Genomic DNA, 24697 nt, shown 5'->3' with positions numbered 1-24697 from the left:
TAGACAAACCGCTCTTGACACGATGCTGTTCATCACAAGATCTTATGGCTTGGGATGGAACTAGGGACCCCCAGTTCAAGAGATAAGCTCTTCCACTGAACCATCGTAGCAAAGTAGCAAGTGGGCTACCCTGTAAATGATAATTATCCTGTCCGCCACAAATGTAATTATCATAAGTATGCAGACTGTATCTAGGGTAGTTTAAAACTTGCGCCCATAATCAGTCGACGGTGATACTAGATGAAACAAGAAGACGAAAACATAATATGACCTTTGACTTCCGGGTAAAATTTCAAAATGGCGGCCATTTTTTCAAAACAGCAGTGAATAGAAAATTGTTGTAAGTTCTGACAATGACAAAATCGTGAAATATAAATAACATTTTAACACTTTTACCCCAAAGGCATTGAGATATTTCGAAAAAACCCAATTAAACCCGAAAATATCCGAAAAAATAACATATGAGCTCAGGTGGGTTGGGTTTTTCAGAAAACCCGGGCTTTTTCAAACCCTGTCCCCCACTGAACATGGGCGTGAGTTCTCGACCACCTGATATACACCGGGTATATCAAAAGTCCGGGTCCATATGGCAACTCTGTTATGACTAAAGATATGAAAAGCTGGAAAGAAAGGCAAGTTGTTGGAAATGGTTGTTTTCAACTTAAAGCAGTTGACTTTTTCGAGTCACCCCAGCCATTTGATACTGGTAGGGCACATTGTGTTAAATGAAAAAGCAACTTTGCTAGTTGGCTAGCTTGAACCCTCACCATATCAACAAAACAGTATTGTTCGGAAACATTCGAGGCGTTATAGACTCTCTCTCACAACAAAGTGCACTTCCCCATGTCCTTTTTGCGTGCCCGTTCCATTGGAACAGCCTGAAGGACTGAAAATGTTGCCTTTTCATTTAACATAGGGCGCCTTGTCCGTGTGGAACCCAAACTGCTGGTGCGGTTGCAAAAAATCCACTATTTTAGATTGAAAACTACTTATAGCCAAAAACTTCCTCTTTTTCCATTTTTTCATATTTTTATTCATCAGAGTTGGCGTATAGTCCCGGACTTTTGATACACCCGATATTATAATATAGAGAATGGACCAAGGTAAACCGAACCGAACGTGGGAGATGAGAAACCAGAAAGTGCTAATGTATTCTGTATAGCAGCGCGCCATACTATTTCCTATTCCACGTAGGGAGCTATAAATGAAGCACATTGACCGTTAATGGAGAGAGGAAAAAGAAACTAGAGGGGAGAAACACGACATCTAGTTATGAAGGAAAGTCAACCACCAGTGTAAACACGAAAATGACGCTCATGAAAGAAGCCAGTATATTGATCGTAAAGGAACATTACTCTCAGGGCAGATCACTGACAGGAATACATACATGCCAAGTTCAACAGTGATGCACCAGCCAAGTCATCTATACACGAACTCCAATACAAGTTTGAGAGAACATGAGTCGCGCTTGGTAAGGTGCATGAATTCCCGCGTTTGAAAAGACCCTAGGCGCAGAAGGAAGATATTCGCCAGCGGATGTTGCAAAGCTGCAGTAAGTTCACGAGGCATCTGCGCATCCTGAAAAACTTTAAGCTGAAGCCATACAAGATTATAGCTTACAAAAGTTGAAACCCATAGACTATGCTGGACATATATAGTTCTGTGCATGGCTATTGCAGAAAATCGAAAGTGTCTCTCGAGCCGAACCTCTACTTTATGAGGAACGAGGCGGAATTCCACCTCAGTGGCTACGTTACTTCTCAAAATACGCGGTATTAGTCTGTCCAGAGCCCATTACAAAATATTCTAGCTTCCGCTGTATGATGTAAAGATTAGAGTATGGTGCTTTGTTTTAGGGACGAGAATCATTGGACACATTTTCTTCAAATACACAGTGAAATCAGCCCTTCAGCCCGTTATATTGCCGACTTCTTCGAGTTGTTTTTGGATCAACTGACGCCAAATGAACGACGTTTCGCATATTTCCAGCGGGAGAGCGCGATAGCATATAAGTCCTTAGAAACAATGCACTCTGTTTTTACATATGACAAAACTGTCTTGAAATATCTATAACCTTCTATATCCTCTGAACTTTTTAGTTGCGATTTTTATTTGGGGAGAAATCTGATGGTATTCCACAACGATGCATGAACCGTTGATGCACTGCAACCGAACATATGCAACGTCATCGCCAACATCCAACAGGACGAGTTACAGCAAGTTGCACTTAACATGATTCATCGGACCAACCTGTACCCGCAACATGACGGCCAACATTTCCATTAGTACTTATAGAAATGCATATAAATACGTCTTTTGACTTTGATTTACTTGTATAATAATATCGGCTGTAACTCATATGTTCATCACTTGGTTTGGGTTATATATATATATAAGGTCAGATTAAGAAATAACGGGACGGGCGCTAAAAGTGCGGTTTATTGTCAGAGGCTTTACAAATTGTAGGTTTATTGTTACTACGTTACGTTGTTGAAAGCAGTTGTGGAAACCTTCAAGTGTCACCATCTTAAGTACCACTGCCGTTTTCTGCTTCGGAAAGACTTAATTACGGAGATAGGGCTAACTTAAAGTAATTAGTGAAATTGGCCGTAGAGTGACTATAGTAAATACAACAATCGACAAACTTCGCATTGTAGTTTTTACTATCGCAGATAAACTTTTTCTTGTATTGAGATCCTGAACACGTATGGAAGTTTGTACGTTTATTCCCGGAATACCCTGTATGTGGGTGTTAATGAAATTGAAATGATTTGTTGTTTGTCAGTTTGTGTAACGTCCCACTCTTGTGCCCTTTAGACTAAAGGATGATTAATGAAAGTGAATGATCATGAAATTAATATTTTGTGCTCACCCACCTGGAATCGAACCCGGGACCACGTGCACCAAAGGCACAAGCGCTAGCCACTAGATTAGTGGGAATGACCACGATATTAATGACTATACCGACAACTGTAAGAGGTAATTCCTAACATTAAAAGAAAAAAATTCATAGGGCCTGTGGGCAAAAGCACATAATTTTAGAGCTAGAACCATCCAAATACGCTGAAAAACTACGTACATTGTAACACGCGTTGTTTCGAACACGATATACTGTTGAGTTGCGATCCATAGCAGCTTCAGGAAGGTCAGACATATACCATCCAAAAATGCATATTTCAGCAATATGCAATATGTGCGTAAGGGATTCCCTATGGGGCATAATTCCCAGATATGCTCACAACAGAATTCTCAGATATGCTCTGATTAAAGGTGGATCTAAAGAAGGCAAAAGGTAAGCCCTTGACAGCAGTGAGTACGCAATGCGTCGACGTGCAGTTGGAACTGTTAATAACTGCTAGTTCCACGTTTATCATATTTGGAATAACACGTGCTGCGATGATGTGGTGTTTCACTGTATATTTCACTTTTTTAAATATACAAGTATAAGCAATATTAGCACAATATAACGGAGGGAAATAACATCACATTTTGAGATGCTACTTCGCTAGCCAAATACCTAGGATATTGGGAGAGAAAAGACAAGGAAACAATAGTAATATTGGGAAAAGGCAGTAATCTTAACAGGGATGTTGGCCTATAATCTGCTCATATTAGGGTATCTTTCGTTGGAATGAAACAAAAACAAACAACCTACGAATTCAGACAACCGTCCAGTCAGAACGAAACGATGGATTTGACAGCCAATTGGACGTTTGTATCCATGAATCACTTTCCGATTTGTAAGTCTTTCAGTGGCATAAAAATTTCTCGAGGAGTAGGAAATTGTTGAAGACAATGATCGTTCAAGCGGACCACGAACGAGTTACTGATACAAACAACAGAGTACATATCAAAAGTGACCGAAGATGAAATGTGCGTGCAGGGGCTAAACTAGTGAACTTGAGTAGGATATTTATTCAGCGAATTTTCACAGAAGTGAACATAAGGAAAATCTGTGCCAAGATTGTGTCGAAATCACTCGGCGGATAAAAGTAATGTAAGAGTTGTATAAAATTTGATGTTCAAAATCTTCCATAAAGACTAGCCAGAACACACAATAAAAAATCGACCCACACACAGTACGTTTCTTTGCAAGAAAGAAGTGCGATAAGAATGGAATTCAGTTTTTATACTTAAACCTAATCGGTAATATTCAAGTATATTTTAGTGGTGGACAAACACCGTGCTCGTGGGTTTTCTCGGGGTTCTCCGGTTTCCTACCACTTTCTCCATTCCACCATTTCATTCATTTCTCATAATCACCATCTCCTTTAGCCTAACCTACATAACCGTGGGACGTAAAACTGAAAAATTTCATTTTTTTTTTTAAGGTATATTTTATAGTTTCTCCCATACTGTTAATAAATTAACGAAATATGAGTATCAAATCTATATTAAAAGTAGGTCATTCATGTCAACTTTGCAGTAAAGTTCATTGCGCAGGTAACTGTACTAGTTTATCATTATTTCTTTATACAGTCCGCAGCAAAAAACCTGCAACATGAGCATGTAAGTTTATTGTGAAACTACGCCTAACAGCGCAGGGAATCAACATAACGTCTAAGTGGTATGAATCACGCCAGGAGAAACCTCGGCGTCCTCCCGTACACACTTATTTTGGAGCAAAAGATTTTCGTCGTTTCACAATAAACTTACATGCTCATGTTGCAGGTTTTTTGCTGCGGACTGTACATAACATCACATGTGCTTGGTCCTACAGTTTTAGGAGGTAGATCGTTTTAGGCTACTCCTCTAGTGCAGTCAAATGCGATTGCAGTTGCAAACTACAAGTGCCTCAACTGGATGAAAAGATTTGCGAAAGATACAGTGTAAAATTTAATGCTTAAAAATTCAAATCTTAAAACTTTTGAAAGAGCAATGGCTGCATACTCACTGCATGGCTGCATATAAACTTTTTCACTGAACCAGAACAGAATAATATCCATTGTCTTTCATTCTGTGTATGTCATTTTGCTGCCGATTAAGAAACTCTCATTCCATGTGTTGGGAATAGTGCCATGTAGAAAGCCATGAAAACGCACTGCCCACTTCATATTCATTACCTCAACCATAATATGCCTCCATACTATGATAGTATAATATAATATAATAAAAAGAGGAATGGATTAGTACACATACGTAGTTATGGAATTGATCCTGAGCGGAAGCTTGTCTTTATCAACATGAGTAGGTTAAGTGCAAACGTAGATTCTTTAATCAAGAACACATAATATACAAAATCATTTGGATTCTTTTCATCTCTTATGAAATCTATATTTCCACTTCCTGATTTGTACACCAATTTTTCCAAAACTGGATCTAAATGCATTTTCCGTCCTGAAATATGGACTGATTTCACAGTAGACGCAATATATATGACTTCAGACGAACAATCTCAGTACGTTGGAATCGCTAGCGTTCACATCTTTCCGCCAGTTTCGCAATTTTCAAATCGAAAACTGTGGAGGCATTGCAATTCACTTACGCTTGCTGGAAAATTCGCATTTCCATTCGGTTTCAGCTGAGGTGTACTATTTTTACTATTACAGCTATACACACACAGAAAGATGAGCCGACGAAATTTCATCTATTTATGAAACGACATGTTTTTTAACCACTTGCCTTACATATTTTAGTCTCAAAGATTTTACCTATTTTACACATTTTTTTATTTGCTTTATGGAATGTACACTTGATGCCACTAACAACGGTTGAAACAAAATATATAATTGACGGTGCTATGACGTCATAAATCCTTTAACAAAAACCTTAACATTATTATCCCGAGTTAACTCTGTAGCAAGTATACTCGGGTTCGCAGAAGAACGCAAACTTTTGTTACAGATCCTACGAGTAAACTCGGGTTAATAATATATTATACATAACAGGATTCCAAGTATACTCGGGTTAATAAGGCAAGTGGTTAAACCTATGTAGGATTTTTCATTCTTTCATGTTTTTAGGTCCCCTGCAAGGTGGTATATTTCAGGTACGTCACCCAGTATATATATGTATAAAGGCATTTTTAACAACACATTTTCACAGTGACAGCGCTCAATTGAAATACTTAGTTGTTAAGCCGTTGTAACGAATTGTTGTACCTTTTAATAATAGTAGTAATAATCATCTCCTCCTTGGTTTATATCATTGTCTTGCATTATCATTAGTCGATTAATGTATATTAGTTTATCTTCCAAAGGTCCGAAAACTACCAGTAATAACTACTTTGTCCTAGTACTTAATAATCTCAACAGACGCCTATGTGGCATTCCAACACAAGTTTTAATTACATGCACTTGGCCTGGGAATTCCCCCCTAGCAACTTTGTCTCCGCACTTATTTCTGGAGATAGTGTTGATCGGTATGTGCTGTCCTTCAAGTTGTCCTGGTTCGTCTGAGGTCGAATTGACACTTCCATAACGTTCCTTTGAAAGTCCTTAACGTAATGGTGGCATGTAATGAGAGATTCAGAATAAAAGTATACCAAGTGCCAATTTATATGTGTAGTACATTGTGATGAATAGTAACTGTGTATTTTCGGATTGAGAGAGTGTTATCCAAATTATATTCATTTGTCTTTGGGTATACTTTAGAATTTGCAGTGGAATGCAATATGGAAATTTGTTTTGAGTTTCTTGTATTTTCAGTCACGTAAAATAACATAATTATATTGATACTAATTTTCGCGCGTTAAAAATAAACTGGTAGAATGTGAGACCCAATAATATTTTATTTTATTCGTTTATTTTTATTTTCAGGAATTGTGTGTACCTCCAGTTCCTAAAAATTGTGTAGACATTCCATATTTGAAGAATACAGATAGTAGTATTGCTGGAGCAAAATATCGTGTAAGACAAGTTTTGAGGAGCAAGTTTCAACCGTTAATTCTTTTGGAATCTCGCAATGACCAAGCAGTTAACGTCAAACATAGAATATCGGAATTAGATCCGATTTCTGTTTATAACTATTTCAAATCACACGAGGTAAAGTATTGTTTAAGTGTCTAGCAGCACTTACAGTGTGTAAAATTGTTCAGATAGATCTTGATGAAGCCTTCGAAATGATACTTTTGTTTTTGTAAAATGAATGAAAAGTAATTAGGTTCCCCCTTCCAAAAGAGAATAAAGAGGTGGAGCGAAACGGCGATTTCCTCATATTAAGTCAATTTGTGAATGATAAAGTATTATTAACGCATAACGAAAAATAATAATAATAATACCAAAGATGAAACATATACTAGTACCAAGGGATAAATCTCATGGAGCTGAAGAAAATAATATGAGTGGGTTTAAATCCCCAAGTGTAGTTTTCGAGACAATCGAATAATTTATAAATCTAAAACTGATGCTGTATGATCACGCCACCTAGTAAGATGAAGTTGATACGAAAGCATACCTTGTGAACAGTGACGTGAATCGGAGCACTGATCATAAGTAGTAAGTAATATACCCTTCGACTTGTCAAACACAAGGTAATATTAGCATGCGTTAGAAACATGGACATCATCTCCATGCGATTTCTCGAGGGTCTACCATTTCCTCCCAATCATCTTTCGTTACTCTAAATGACGTAATCGTAGGATATCAAGTTACAGATTTCATTTCTTTTTTAAATATGCTTGACCAATAACTGCGGCTAATCGATTTCCAGTAACAGTTGTGAATCATAGAGAACATTTTTTCACCATGCTTCCCTTTGTCATGTAGTGTAACAGTGTTTAAAGTTGCTACGTCTATTATCAGGGTGTCTATCGGTCACGAAAGACATGAAATCAGAAAATGGTCATGAAAGTCAAGAAAAAGTCATGAAATCAGAAAACGGTCATGAAAGTCAAGAAATTTAGCTTTTGGGTCACGATTTTTTTTTTATCTGTTCAAATATAAGTAGAGACTAGAAAATTTTTGTTCTATAAAACGTCAAAATTCACAACCAAAAATGTCTATAATCAGCTTTAGACGCTACCAAATCGCAAGCAAAACATGTTTCTATCACATGCGTGAAAATTCGGCCTAATTCGCACCCAAATTTGCTCTTGAGAATGGTACGAAATGTTATGGTTTAGTAAAGAAAAGGTCATGAAAAAGTCACGAAATTTCATTTTGGAATTTTAGTAGACACCCTGATTATTTTCTGAAATAATATTAAAACAAAGAGAGAACCGAAAATTCCATGCTTATTTCGTTAAACATTTCTTCTAATACAGATCTGCTTAGTTAATTCTGAATTCTATTCGAAGTTCTAGCAAACGTAGTTGCGTTCAACAAATAGTTTACAACTTTCTAATTGTACTTTGCCATCAAATGCAGCAGTTCAGTGTAGTTTCTTTTGTTGACTCGCTACCCTTTCCATGTCTTCTATATTCCAATCTTGCTTTGCTAAAGAAAACCTCTAGCATTAATCAAACGTTCTCTTTTTCTGTTCGATTTGTTGGTGATCCATTTTGTGCAATCGCATGTCTTTACGCAGTAGCTTAATAGAGATGGTTTTGAGACTGTTCATGGTACCCCGTATTTACATGAAAAATTATCACTGAAATGACATTCCAAGCACCTTTCCAGTGACAAAATAAACATGACTAATATGTCAATTTATCACTTAATGAACACTCAGTTAGAATTATGGTGATTGCTTTTAAAATGCCTAGTTCCGAAATTCGAAATGTCAAAATTCCTTCAAATTCGTGTTCCTCGTGGTCTAATTTACAAAATATATAAAAATCAGGTGGTTTTCAGTTTCCTTCCCTGCAGCCGTAAATTCGCATCTATGAGTCTTTAAAGTTACACTTGAAATTGTCGTTTGACATTCTTGTAGCTTATGAAAGCATGAAAAATTCAAGAATTTTTTTGTCACAACATCTACAAACTAATATTCATTCGTATAGAACCTCCAATACATTACATTAAAAGCACATGAATTACACAAAGAAAACCATTGTACATTAAAGCAGATCTGTTATTAGCAAATGGTCCTGCACACGCGCACTGCTCAGATAGCCCACAGCCTGAGCCTGAGTGCGAGTCCAAATTTAACTCAATCACGATTGAGATTGTCAGAGGTGTAGCAGTTTACGTTGAATATACCAACACTTTATCAACTAAGTCGTCGTAGATTTTTCTCCAATCCCAGAAAGCGGGTGGTTTTTCATGATTAAAGTATGTTTAAGCGGGGGACGAATATAGAACCTGAAAATCGGATGGTACCCGCTAAAATCGGGTATCACAACACATGCAACTCATGAAATTCAATTTGAAATCTCATCTACTTAGACTGAGATCTTTTATATTATCATGACTCTTTCCCCTTGTTTTTAAAAATAATACTGCCACTCTTTCTTTTGTTAACATAAAAGCACCACCTCCCTTTTTAAAAAAAAAAGAAGAAAAAGAAAAAAAGAAAAGTAAAGAAAATCTAGATCACAATACACAATTTTATTGTTGATTTGTTGCCACTCCGATAAATGTGAATGTTGGGGTTTTGCATGTGTTGACTGGTTTCTTATCGCAAGTCCCAGACACCTGCAATAGTTTATACGTGAAGGAAACACCGATCATGTTTTATTCTGTGTCTTTTTACTTCCCAATAACGATAGCCGTACCTCTTTGTGAGAAATTGTAACTTATTTTTTTATTCTGCCAATTGTAAAAGTATACTCAACAAGAATTTCCCTACACTTTAACACATTTTAAGATAAAAATACCTTCTTTCCCCTCTGCAAATTTTGAGCTTTTTTTCCTTACGCCGAGGGAAATTTTCCTCCATCTGGCAACTGAGAGCCGAAGTAGGGAAAGATTCTTTGCTGTTTTCTCGTCGTTACTTGATATTAGTGCTGTCGAATTTTTGTGACATTTGCGGTTTTCAAAGCCGAAACCGCAAAAATGGTTTTCAAAACCGAAACCGCAAATTCGGTTTTCAAAACCGACATTTCGGTTTTATGAAATTTCACTTTTTCCAAAAACCGATTTCGAAAGCACTAGTTCACACTCCGCAAGTTAAAATTCCATCTTGTTGGAACAGATCGTGACAACCGCTTTCTTACTATGTAGTCCAATATAGATGTTCGCTGTGGAGAATTTGAAAAGAAAGTACAACTACCCTGTAGATTTGCAAAGAAAATCTTGACGTATCTGTTAGTCGGCGCTGCATTTAACATAATGAAATTGAGTTGATAAGCGTGACAGTGAACGTAAGCAGCACTTGGATAATATTTTTCCACAATAGCCTGTACACCACCAGAAGAACCACTCATTACTGCAGCACCGTCGTATGTTTGTGATATCAACTTCTCATTATTATTTGCCACGTGGAGACCAATAATACAAGAAGCTAAAGTTCGAGCGTCGTGTTTAAAGGGAGTGACGAAGTTCCAAATCGTTCCACTGGTTTTCCATTGACAATGTACCTGTAGACAATCATCATTTGAAATATGTTAGCTACGTCACTTGTTTTGTCTGCTATGACAAATAAAAATTCCGCCTCTTATTTCCTGAGCGATTTCTTCATGGCATACCTCAAACGGCAAAATGGAGAAGTTCATTTTGTATTATTTTTGACGTACCCTTAAAAACTGTTGAACTTTTTAAATGACTCTTGAGAGCGCTGTCAAGTTCAGCACTGAAATTAATTAATCCACTCATGTCCTCTTAAAGCCAGTTCAAAGGCGCCACAAAACCAAATGCAATTGATAATTATATTGAGCACGTACCTGTTTTGCGTCATTTTTTGATTGTGGTTCTGGACAGCCTATAACCAGCATCTTGTTGAGCAGCAATATTCACATTTCCCAACACAGTGAGATTAAGAACGTGTTTTATATGAACTGACGAATTTTCATGTTTTTTGATTTTGTCGTGCAGATATCCACACCTTTTTTACTCCATGCATCTTCCCCTGCCCTGAACAACAAACAAAACAAAACAAAGCATTTTTAATTTCACATCCACATAATCACTTATGCTGTCCGTACAAATTGGGATTAAATTTCCTTGTAAATGTTTGTTTCGCACTTCTAATTACTTGCGTTATATTGAGAGTTGGAATCGGCCTTCCGATGTTTTTCACAAGTAGCTTTGCTTCTGAAGTTCTTTTTGAAAACGGGCTCCTTCAACAGAGACGTTACAGAATTCATTGTTACTTTACGTATATAAGGGACAGGCACATAATTATACAATTACAGTAACCATATTCCAATGAACAACAAAGACCGGCACACACACACAACACTACGAACAGATTCGACAATTCGATCTCACTAGCAGCTTCGTGAACATACTCCCGTCCGACTCCAAATACAAGATTTTTTCCAGTGTGATTTATTTTGCGCCAAAAGAAACTATCGAAATACTCCCCCTCAAGGACCTTTTAGTAAGAGAGGTGTTAGTTCCTATTTAAGCAGCCAAAGACGTGGGTGATAGTAGGCGGAAGGGGAAAGTGAAGAAAGACAAGGGTTTCGTCCCGTATATTTTCCTACATTACCTTTGCGAGGACATTGGTTAGTTGGGTTGAGGACAAGGCTTGCAGTCCGCTTTAAAATCTAACAACTGCTCTCCAACTTTCATCCACCCATACAAATATGAAAAGGAAAACATTCTATCTATGCTGCCAAATTTCTACTCATTCAGACAAGAGTGTATTAAATATTGCCACACTCAGTCTGTCTTCACTCTTCATTGGGTCGAGCTGCCTTTATCTTACTTGTTGACAGAACGAATAGTTATGACCATATATGACCATGACACTTGTTTAAGAAACGATGATGTTGACAATAAAACAGTGATTTAGCACAAATAAAAATTGAAAATATTGGAAGGAGGTTTGTACAAACACTAAGAGAAACCGCTACTGATACTGACTTATTATTGCTCAGTATAAAAATGTATGTATGTATGTTTGTTTGTTTTTTCGTATAACTTTATTTCGATCATCGGTTAGTGAAGAAATTTGAGAAAGATCAAATTTTGATGAAATGTTGTGTCCACATTACCACAAAAATGTGTTTTTTTATTATTATTATTATTTTTATTTTAACATCGCACTGTTATGCTCTTTAGGCTAAAGGAGACGGATGGTTACTGAAAGCTAATTATTGTGAAATTATTTTTTTTGTGCTCCTCCAACGGGAATCGAAACTGGGATCATGTGTACAAGGTGCGCATGCACTAGTCGCTAGACCAGAGATAAGAGCGAAAATGGTATCGTTCCGTGCTCAAACCTAATACACGGCATTTATACAGCTTCAGCACACGACAAGGGGAAAAGCATAAATTTAAAATAAATGGTTGAAAAGCTTGCACGTAGGAAATATAGGAAAATAAATAAATCAAATATGGACGAAATGTTATGAGTTTGTTTAAATTGAAAAGTCAAAACTGGTAGATATTCCGCAATAAAAAGTATTCCGTAAAGTACTCGGAGAAACTAAACAAAATCTTACTTTGCATCCCGTAAGCTAGAGATTAATTAGAAGTGTTTCGATACTCGCTGATACCTTCTACAATGACTTCCGTAAGCTGCTAAATGGACGGACTCAGGGTAAAAGGTAACATGTCATTTTTATTCATTTTTCAGGAGAGCCAAAAAACTAATTGGAGTAAAGTAAAAACACCTAAAAAATAATGTAAAAATCTGAAATTTTTGCAATATATTTCGTTGTAAATACTTTGAAGTTACGAATTGGAATTCTACTCTTACCAACATTGTTAACGATATTATGTAATATTAAGTGACTTATTCCCTTGAGTTCAATTACATATTGATACAGTAAAAAAGGAACAAGTCATCATCATATTCACTTAAAATTACGTTATTTCTAATAGAACACTACAGAGCTGTCGGCGTTAGACTATATAAACGTTTACATTGATACATAATTTGTTACGAAATGTACAAAGTAGCCAGAATATTGTTAGAACGTTTTCAGCAATATCACATTGTTCCCATAGATTGTAATGTATTTAAAAATAATAAAAAGGAATTGGAGCACACATAGTTGACAATACTGTTCAACATTTTTTTTTATCGTATATTGAATTGAATTGATTTTAGTTTTAGCGTCCCTTTCAGCAGCGAGGCTATATGAGACGTGGACCTACTGATTAACGTGGAATCCGAACCACATGAGCTCCCGCCGGGAATCGAACCCGGGTCTCCCACGCCAAAGGCGCGTACGCTAACCGCTTAGCCACGGAGGAGATCTTATCGTATATTGTAACACTTCATCTCATTGCATCACTTCCATCGGTTCCTAAACATTAAAAAGACAAAAAACGAATTTTAACACACGCGGCTGGGACGAGTTATCAATAACACTTGAAAATATCGGATACTCGTCGAGGTTTTCAACTATTATTCCTCACTCGTCCCAACTGCGTGTGTTCCAATTCCTTTTTGTCTTTTTAATATTTAACAACCGATGGTGATGATGCGATGAGATGAAGTCTTACGACACATGATAAAAAAGTTTGTCAACTATTATTTTATTGGAATATAATTTCTAATCTTATATAATTTTTGCAATATAAAAATTATGATAAAAATAGTGAAGTTATTAATAAGTTTACTATTAATTTAATGAATATTATACTTTCTAACTTTGCAGTCCTTACAAAGTACTAAAAATATTAGTCAAGATTCTGCGTAGAAATGTTTATATTGTTTAGTGTGCCTGCGTGCACACCGACCAATAGTACATTTTCAAAGAAACTCTTCCGTTTATATTAAAATTAGAAACAATATGATGGACACTGTAAGGAGCTAACAACAAACTTTCTCCCATCAACTGCATTTATTCATCATCTTCAGAATCAAGCAGTGGATCTTGCACATTGGTTGCAGTAGCTAAACCTGTGTAGAAGTAATGAAATATTGGTGGAATATAGGGCAAAAGAGGAATCTCTCTTTTTCTCTGCTGAGATTGGCAATAATGCACTGTAGCACACTCGAGGTTCCAAAGTGAGATTCTTTATGCGTCGTCGGGAAAGGTCCATAACACAGAATCTGTCATCATTGAGTGATATTTTATAATATAGCTTTAGTGGTTCGTTACGAAAATAACGGAGCCACTTCACAGATTGCCGTACAAATTTTGCTCCCTCATCGTTTGCTTTCTTCATCCGCAGCTCAATTTTTGCCAGTGTGGAGAAATCAAGAAAATCGTTTTGGGTCATTTCAATTACTTCAAAAGGATTTTTTCTTGGAAGCAACTCTTACTAATTGTGCCCAGTCATGAGGATGAGAGAGAAGCTTTGGTATCCTTTTTTAAGATTTTCGATCTTCCCATGGTCAGAGTCTCACTCCATCCTGCTGTGTCCTGGTACGAGAAACTTTGATCCAAAATGTTTATATGAGTTCTTTTGTTCGTAAGTGATACACACATTGCCACAAATGGAGTGGTTTTATTTTGTCCATAGCAAGAGTCACTGTAAAGCACTACGTGATCAATGTCCTTTGGTAAAGCTGAAATAGCCTTTGATACACAAGAAGAAATCTTATTTGCCCCTCAGTTTTCGTACGGTTTCATACCACACATAGCATGAGATTTTCTCTTTCTTTAGATTACGGACAGTTAAGTTATATACCCAGAGTTGTATTTTGTAGAACGCAGTTGATGTTTGTATGCATGGTATGGGAAGACACTGTTGAAGATCGAAAACAAGCACTCTCTTCTTTTGCTAGCATTTTATCTGTGATTTTAGTCTCATAAGCTAATTCTGCCTCCTGATGCTTTAATATTTCTTCCTCATCTTCACTCAAAGCATATGTGAGCTTAATTTTAAATGCATCACAAGAATGGCATGTGTCCCTTTTGAGGCTTTTAATGGCAATATTCATATTATGGAAGATATTCACAAAAAACGAATAACTAACAGGAATTTGTGTCTGTTCCCTGTGTTTCTTATACACCTCAGCTAAAGTCATATACGGTGGTAAGTACTTTTTCCTAGTTTCTTTTCGACAATAATGGAATTCATGTACTGACAAAGAATGTAGAAAATCACGATTTTTTCTTAATCTGTATGAGTTTATTTTATTTGGAGGAGAAAGTTTGCCTCGCTTATCAGGAGTCACTGTACATCCTGGAGATTTTTGCTTTTGTTGGCAAATAAGCCACATAAATTTGCGTCTCTCATCAAACACTTTCAGAAAATATGAATTGCACATTTTACATTCTTTCCATTTACGGAGACATGGTATTGATAAGTAACTATTCTGTTTTAATCTGGTATCGCGATGACTCAGCGGTAGAGCGTTCACCTCTGGTGCATAAGGTCCCGGGTTCAAATCATCCTCCCGCCAAGTGAGCTTTGTGGTAGACAAACACCGTGTGCGTGGGTTTCCTCAGGGTTCTCCCGTTTCCTCTCACTTTCTTCATTCCACCATTTCATTCATTTCTCATCTTCACCGTCTCCTTTAGCGTAGCCGGCATAACCATGGAACGTAAAACTCAGAGATTTCATTTCATTTTTTTTCTGCTTTTTTGGTGTGCCTCTTTCTTGAAACTTTCATGCAAGGGCGGATCTAGGACGGACTTCTGGGTGGGAAGACGTTGGATTGTAATACTGAAACTTAGAGCTCCAAACTCTGGGATGGGTTTTATTTATATATAAAATAAGAAAGTTCCCTCTTCTGAGGGGGGAAATCGCCCCCTGGACCCACCCTGCTTTCGGAGAACTAAAATCTATTAAGGCTGACAAAAAAAAAAAAAAAAAAATGATCTACGGTCGCGAGAACCTATTTTGTAATAGATATCAAACAACTTCCTTTGCGTTCCTTCACTAATTTTCTGTTTACATTTCATACGGCATTTGCCTAACATAATAATAGATCTTTTCGTGACATATATTCCACTTTCAGTTATGTAATCCTGTTCTGTATTTTTAGATAGCTTCCTATTCTCTCTTATTTCTCTATCCTTCGTTTAATACCTTTTCTTGTACTGGCACTCTTAAACTCATTTCTTCTTGCAGTGTTCTTACTTCCTCAACCTTTGGCTCGTAAACAGGATCATTATCACTTTCGAAACTACTCAAGACATAATACACACTTCCTTCCTCTTCAGTTTCTTTCACAGTTTCATGCTGCACTTACGAAAAAATATTATTTTCTAGGTACGGTTGACAGTTCTAATTCCACACTGGATGTACTAGGCTGATGCGTACCTTCACCTTTGGTAGGTTTAGTTAGCTTAATTTTTTTAGCCATAAAATTCAATTTTCTTCCAACAGTTGGATTTACTGTAGAAACCGGTATTTCAGTTTTACTTTCTTCATCATGTTTTTTCACCATTTCTAAAACCTTCCTCCCTCTTGAATACATTGTTGCTGAAGTAGATTTTAGTCCTGCCCGCATTCTACCACAATCAAACTGAATTGGGAAACATGAAGGAATGAGTCACTATCTAATCACAACCTGCCGTCAGTATTTTTAATACAAACTCCTCGGGGTAAAAGGTAACAAGTCATCTTATTCCCTTTTACCCAGTGTGGATTCCATTGTAGCTTAATTATTCCCTTTTGCACGTCCCTTGTACGTGTTTCTGGACACGTTTTTTTCATAGTGCTTTTCATACAAAGAAGCATCATTTAAAATACTACAACTCTGTGTTAAAAACCGAAAATTGAAAAAGAGTGACTTGTTACCTTTTACCCTGAGTCCGTCCAAATTGTTGACATGCATGAAAGTTCTTGTCTTTGAGTAGAACCTTTCAGAGAAGAAAGTAAATGAAATCTTCAGTTCTCAAAACTGTTAAACTTAGCCTTTTCAAACAATCCTTTTTAGAGGTGGTAGATAGTTTCACTGTTGGAAAGTTAGCGTTAAGAAAAAAAAAAATTATTTCACTTTTCTACCTATTGAAGAGCATCATCACAGATATTCTGCCATTATTCGTAGATCACTTGCCGCAACTGGAAAACTTCCATGCACCGTAGTCTTCAGCTAACCCCTTCTTTTCTACGTAAGATTTTTCTGTTTTAATACCGTGCATCAATTGTATCCTCTTCGCCCTCTCCATCTTTTTCCTGACACCATTCTTTTTGACATGTCTTTCAAGATACAGTCCATTCCCAATCCATGTCTCGACTAGTTTCTTTTCCCCCTTTCCGTTACATCTTGAATTGTTAATTTCTCCCCCATTGGTTTTAACACTTCATTAATTTTCCGTTCGAGTAGCTAATTCTCTCGACTCTTCTAGTCTTTTTATCACTGCTTTTTCGTAATGTCCATGTTTCTACCCCATACAGTATAATACTCCATACGAAATATTTTATAAGGCTTTTTCTCGACTGTTACTGAAGGAGCCACAAACTGTACTTTTCTTCCTCCTAAATTCTTCTTTCGGCATTCTTATCATTGCTTTTATTTCACGTTCATACTTCATGTCAACACTAATACTACTACCCAGGTATCGAAAACTAATCACTTGTTCTATTTTCTCCCCGCCTGCTTCTATGTTCGACACCAACCGCTTTGTTCCAGTCACCATGGCTTTTGTCTTCCTAACATTTATTTTCTTTTCAGATCCCGCAACAAGCACTATATCATCCGCAAACCGCATATACCTTCATACCAAATTTTGTCTTCATTATGTAGGCTTTCCTTCACTATATTTTCTAGATAGGTATTAAATAATGTTGGCGAGTGTCATCATCCCTGCCGAACTCCTTTTCCAGTTGCACTCTCTTCTATCATTTCCTTCCTTATTCTAATACTTACTTGTGGCTTTTATTATAAGTCTTCTATTTTCCATTCCAACCCACTTTCTTTAAAACTCTTATCAACAATTGCCAATTCCCCGGTCAAAAGCTTTTTCTAGAACAATAAATGCAAATACTCTTCTTTCCCTTTTTCTATAATTTTTTCACTGATTACTCTCAATAAGCCAATTGCATATCCTGTGCCCTTATCTTTTCTAAACCCGAACTGTTCCTCTGCAACTTCATTTATTTTTTCATACAATCTTCTGTTCAGAATCCGAAGCATAATTTTTGTTGCATGCGATATGAGACTAATAGTTCTGTAGTCCGTACATCTCTCTGCGTTCTCCTGTTTCTTATATTTCATTACAGAGTCGGAACAATTCTTTCTTGCCCTTGCCTCCCATATACTTGATGAATTCAATTGCTAAGATGTATAGATGAAATCCAGTACATAAAATCTGTGTGAAAATTAAAGTTGATATGGAAAGTACAGTTATTTATTTAGTAGCATACAGAAGTCATTGAAAAAGATATCAGTGAATACTGAATTACAGAATTTAACTTAATCTCTAATTCACTGGGTGCAAGGTAAGATTTCCTTTATTTTAGTTATTCAATATGCATCCTATAGGATTTAAGAGAATTACTTGGAAGTCAACTAAAATAGTTGAAGTGTATTGGCAAGCTTCCAAAATGAAATATTTACAATTATAAATTATTCTTGATTCGTATCATAGACATTTGCATTGCTATACTATTGAAGTGCAATTTTGTAATAATAATGTTCTTTCCAGGCATTCTGAAACGAATATATTGTGTCAAGAGGTTCCTTCCAGTTAAACTGTTTCTCACATGGTTATATGCATGGGAGCTTCCAAACAGAACAAGTATGATTATAGCAGTAGAATAATTGAGAAATGTTCCTCAACTAAGTGCCAGTTGAAGAGAGAATGTGAGATTTGTAACTAAGCGTTTCAATGTATATTGTAAATAGTGAATACCAAAGAATGAACAGTACAAATTGATGAAAAATATTTACAACTGCAGTTTTCCTTTGCTTAGAAATACTACTGATTAAACAACTAAATTTCGTGCATTCGGCATTTTTTGTTTACGACATTATATAAAGTAAAGAGAAAGTATTGCACAAATACTAGCTAGGAAGTTTTGGAGCCGATAGCATTCGAAAATTCTATGACAACCAATAATACCTCTAAACAGACAAACCGTACAGTTGTAAGTATTTTTCCTTATTCAGATAGTTACGCCTTCCAATGCATGAAATGCAAGATATCTTAGTAAAAGAAAGGAGAATCTTAGAATATCAACAGTATATTTGGAAAGCGAAAGTTAAGTTTAAATCTATACATTAACTGTTCTTTTCCTCTGAGTACAAATAAAATGAGTTTTTTTTTCTTTTTTCGTTTTTTTTTTTTTTTTTTTCTGTAGTATACAGTACAAGTCATAAAAATCAAGAAACTAAATAAATACTTCTAGTGGCAAAGTTCACATTCTTACGCTCATTCCTTTAGGATTCATTATAATCTTTCCAACCATCTAATGAAATGAGATTCCATTGGGCAAGTTGCAGAGAAGTTTTCCTTGTTCCATAGCATATCCAGATAGATTTTTATATATTCTATATAAAAATGATGGTAACTTCCAGTGTTTCAAAAAGTAATTGTATTGTAGTATAACGTGAAGCGATACAGAATCGTAATGAATAAGAATGATAGGTAGTAGGGGAGTTTTCATGTAAGGCCAACCTTAAAAGATAGCAAAGACATATTTCATGCATTAATATTCTCATTAGGCCTAAAATATTAAGGCGTGGGAAAACTTATCTACAGGGTATTCGGAAACATTACTTCTAGCGTAGAAACCATTAATGTTCAGTAGATGTGGAGTGCAGATCAGGGTTACCGTCGAAGGATAGAAAGGAATTTATGAGATCTTGTAGAAACAAACAATAATAGGTCACGAACTAAAAACTGGCACACATTCTCAATCTAGGTACAAAATAACTTTTTTTTTTTTTTTTTCATTTTATTTTATTTTATTCATGAGGCTTACTTCGAACATTTTATTCTTGAGTTACGACCATTTCCATATCGTTCCGACCAGTTTTTGACAGGCTATAAACTCTAAAATGACATATTTCTGCACTCATGTTGTTCTATACTTTCTTCACGTTTTTGTGTGAGATTTTTTTGTTTTTTTAAATTATTATTAGCTATATTAGAAAAGCCAAAATTTAACATTTCGTATAGCACATACAGTTAACCGTTCTTGTGCTGAATGCAATAGAAATGAGGTTGAAACATAATTTCAGCAAGTTCTTATGTTGATATTAGTCCATATATTTTTATCTTAGCTAGATACCAATTCAAAATTTTAACACTTAAAGTCTTCATGAACTTACCGAGCATATTCTATTATCGAGTTATAGTAAGTCTCCGAGTAAAGATATACTTATCCCAAATTGTTAATAACTTCGAAATGAATAGATCTGTGCTGTGACGTAGTTCTGAAGTTAGTAATAAAAACACATGTATGAGGTGAGTATTCTTTTGCTGGCAACTGTACATAGTCAAATCGATCATGAAAATTCTGAGGCAGGCGAAGAAACATTCAAGGAAAATTGTTAGCTAAGAAAGGAATGGAAAAGTCTAGTTTACATTTTTCAGGATTTTCTCTGGTTGTCGTTTCGAATTCTTTTCATTTACATAACTTTTACGTTTTTCCAGACATCTACATTGCACCCTGTTTCACAGAAGATGGATAGTAATAATTTTTCGGCAAGATTCTATTTACTCTATCCACGTACGTTTAATTTTATATCTATTCATTCAAATACGTAACAGTTGCTCATGAATATTGTATTTCATTTCATTTCTTTCATAAATAATATTTGTTCCAATTCATTTTCTGTCTATTTAAACATTTACCGTATCTTAATTAATATCGTATGAATCCGCTTCCATCAGTTGAGAGGAAAAGAATTCAATTAATAAATTTGAATTATTAATGAAAGAATGACCAAAACAAACTTGGAACACAAGTCTGAGCCAGATTTAAACAAATGGTCATCATATATATATTCAAAATCCTGTGCGTGTATGATTACATAGGCTTAAAAAAAAAAAAAAAAAAAAAAAAGATAGCATGGGTACTTACATAAACTTCATAATGTTACCAAGTTTTCATAGTATGTAAATTTGATAACATGTTTATCATATGACCGTTGGTTTTCCGCCATTAACTCCCGTTATACATATATACACAGAGTGTCTCAAAAGTCCCCTGACATAGAGTAACTCTGTTATCAGAGCTACAACAAAATGTAAGAGGGAAACCACCTCCAAATATAATGTTTTCAATCTAAATTGAAGGATTTTTTAAAACGGATGAGCCGTTTGTGCTATACACTCTTAATGCGCCCAATGTTAAATGAAAATGAAACGTTTTCATTTACCTGGATCCACAACTATAGTGAATGAAGTTCCTGTCTGATATGCTAACGTGTCGATGGCCAGCCCCTATTTCATACTCTTAAAAAATGTATCCACCTCCTGTCGCGTCATTCCCTCTCTCAGCCCCAGGTAAATGGCAACGTTGCATTTTCATTTAACATTGGGCCCATAAAGTGTGTACAGCCCAAACGACTCGTCCGATTTAAAAAAGTCCTTCACTTTAGATTGAAAATATTCTTACATTTATTGTAACTCCGATAATAGTTACCCCTTTGTTAAGGAACTTTTGACACACCCTATATATATATATAATTATAAATGATTTTGAAAGTCCTCTTGAATAAGTAATTAGTATAACTTTGGACGTATTCATATATATGAGAGGCTCAAAAAACATTTTTAAAAAATATGTTAAATGCTTTGAAATGTGCATCCTTTGCTACTAGAAGTAGCTTGCTTTTGCTTTTTTGATACGGCACAACTGCAAGCAAAAGTTTCAAACAGCGAATTTGTGGGGAAAGAACAGTATCTTAAATATTATACTTTGTTGTAGTCTTTGTAAATATATCCATTATTCTAAGAATAGAGGACATATGATAAATTTGTACCTAGAATAATGGGTTGTATAGTTATTTTCATCTTATATAGTCTCTTTTATTATGTTGCTATTATTGTTAAATCTCTCTTTGAACCATTGAAGTATTATTTTTATTTTGCTTTTCTGTTGCTGTGTGTTACGTGCAAAACATCTAGTTATGTATTTAAAGAATGTTGAAAGACTTTCAACAATCTAATTTATGTTCAACGTTGCGGATAATGATTCAGATAGTGATATAGTACATTTCATCCACAAATTTAAGGGTACTTTGAGTTTGTTTCTTGCTCAAAATTTTCATTCTGATAGTTTATTGTTAAACTGTATGTTGTTCTTAATTCCATCACATAAATGAATCCCAAGGTTGCCTTAAACAAATGATAAGTTTGTTTCATAATTTGTCCATTTTTTTTCTTAAATATGAAGAAATATCCTAACGACGTGAGCAAAACTTTGCATATATTATTTTCACATTGAACAGGTAAAAATATGCATTATTATAAAGTGTTCAGAGTTCATTTTTAAAAATCCTAGTACTTAGTAAGATAACATTCTCTATGTTTAATAAAACTATCAAAGAAATTAGGATCAAGTTCTTATAACAGATCCTCTTAATTTCTTTATAATTAAATACTAGAAGCAAGTAAGGATCTAAGAAACATATACGAATTTATGTTATATTGGGTTGGTTTTAGTGTTAGTTATTTGCATACACGACCCGCAGCTTTAAATACTTATTACAGTGACAAAGAACTGAATGTGGTATTCCGACTTTTCTTTGATATTGGGCCAAGTACACATGATGTTACTATGGTAAAAATTGTGATCACTTTTGGGATGGATTTGATGTAGCGTCACTTGAAGAAACATGCTTGCTCTTTCTGTTGTAGACTAATTATATTCCTAACGGTTGGTTTCAATCTAAACCAAGGAAAGCCTTCATTTAGTAACTGAGTTAGGTATATTTCTTAACTTAAAATAAAAATAAGTTTTTAAAGTATAATTTGTTCAACAGATCATAAACGGTTCGAATCCTAATAAAGGTATTTAATCGTTAAGTGAGTGTGTGGAAGGGATATGTTCCTTCCTCTCAGCAGTGATATGTAGTATTAACTACAGTAGTATGATACTATTAAAGCTAAATGCAAAACTGTGATGTTTAAATTCTATACATGAGAACTGATATAACATAAGATATCAGGGATATCAAATAAAATATTCTGTAGTGTCGAATCTTAAAAACATTGTCACTAAATATTTTATATATGTTCTAATAATTTTCGTTGAATATATGTAAAGATTTCTTAGATCAATTAGCTTAAATGAAAATTTATTGTATAGTGCCAACTTAATGCAATTGTCGTGCATTCTTGTGCTAAATAAGTGACAAAGCACTTTTTCTTTTTTGTAAATGTTGTATGTAGCTACCTTTTGTCTTTCTTTTTCAATGTAAAAAAACTTTTTCTTTTTTGAAGCTACATTTGTACTGAAATAAAATTAAATATATATTTTTAGTTTGTCTTTTTGTCAACGCTCTCATACTTCAGTTTAGACGCTCCATTTTACGGTGATAACTTCACAGAAGTTAAAATTTTAAGGCAGCCATTTAACCAATGTTAGCTGTATACTTTTGTGTAATTATGTGGGGAATGGATTCTTAATTAAATGAATTGGGTGATAACCAAAATCTAAAATATAATTAGAAGAATTAGATTATGATGAGTGAAAATATAATGATGGAATCAGAAGACAATAGTGTAACTGGGTGTAGTACGAAGGCCAGAAGGAAAGGAACGTTTTAGTATGAAATACAAATGACCAATAACGTGTCTAAAACTTTTATGACACTAAAACTACATACTTTCTTCTGCTTTTTAACATATTCTTCATACACATTCAGACAGTTTATCATTGTGTGATATAGTTTTTTTTAATGCCGTCTTTGAATTTCCTTGCTGACAATGTATAAAAAGTAACTTTGAGTTCACCATCAGTGGAAAAATGCCTTCTGGACGAAGTGTCTTTCAACTTGAACAGGTGGGAATTAAAAAGTTTATTGCACTCCGCGCCTTACACTTGGCACGATTCTTATTATTGTTTCACAGGTTCAGAAGCTCACAAGTAAATAGTGTTCATGTTGACGTCTGCACCGTCTCGCAGCTTAGTTCAAACTGAATCGTCGTAGCTGGAGTATGCTGCAGTTGAATATTCCTTCGAGCTCGCTCGTAGCTATATGATTAACATATGTGCCTTCGGCGCTGGGTTCGATTCTCAGTGAGAGCCCATGTTCTTCACATACATGATCACATGCTAAACTCAAATCAAACCAATCAAAAGCTCCTTCTTGTCAAAGTCATTTTCTACTCCTCATGAACTCGAAAATGCTGTTATAAGTAGTTGTAGAGACAATGAAGCAAGTCAGCGGCACTTGTAGACCAACAGGTACGTTTTTAAGGTAACAAAAATCCAGCCTGCTAGAAATGCAGATACATACGCGCATAATGTAAAATAGCATTTTTGTCCACCAATAAATGAAAGAAAAAAATGCACAGGATGTACAGAAACTTACCAGACACGCTTACTTTTTCTTTTTGAATTAAACTACTTTGAGAATTATAATGTTCACAAATACTTGTAAAATCAGAGACCAGAATTACAGATGATGTGATGCTAAGAATATATATATGAAACCAATTCTTGCGTTGACGAAGATTTTACAGTATTTAGGATCGTGCTTATACGAAGTAAGTCGACAAATTGGGAGTCATTTGAGTGATTTTTCAGCACTGTACTGTGCACAACTGCAAACAATCCTTTATTGTTAGTGGTAATACAGGGTCTGGCAGAAATCTTCATGGTTTTCAAGCCGAGATTTTGACTAAACTGATTATTTCACATATATTTTATTTACCAATTGAACTAAAATTCAAAGTGTTTTC

General features: G+C 35.3%; 1 protein-coding gene across 2 annotated transcripts in view; it reads left to right on the top strand.

The window, feature by feature from the left end:
* LOC145690164 (uncharacterized) overlaps nucleotides 1-23260 on the top strand; it is a 165102-nt gene extending 141842 nt beyond the window's left edge. For both annotated transcript variants that reach the window (XM_081764789.1, XM_081764799.1), the window contains 2 exons: nucleotides 6759-6983; nucleotides 18485-23260. In XM_081764789.1, the coding sequence (XP_081620915.1) occupies nucleotides 6759-6983; nucleotides 18485-18493 (234 nt within the window). In that variant the 3' untranslated portion in view covers nucleotides 18494-23260. The remainder of the gene's footprint in view (nucleotides 1-6758; nucleotides 6984-18484) is intronic.
* The last annotated feature ends 1437 nt before the right edge of the window (nucleotides 23261-24697 follow it).

The sequence above is a fragment of the Thermobia domestica genome, chromosome 1 (genome assembly GCF_964235325.1).
Source record: "Thermobia domestica chromosome 1, izTheDome1.hap1.1, whole genome shotgun sequence".
In the NCBI taxonomy this organism is placed as follows: Eukaryota; Metazoa; Arthropoda; class Insecta; order Zygentoma; family Lepismatidae; genus Thermobia; species Thermobia domestica.
This window is presented reverse-complemented; position numbering and strand designations above follow the sequence as displayed.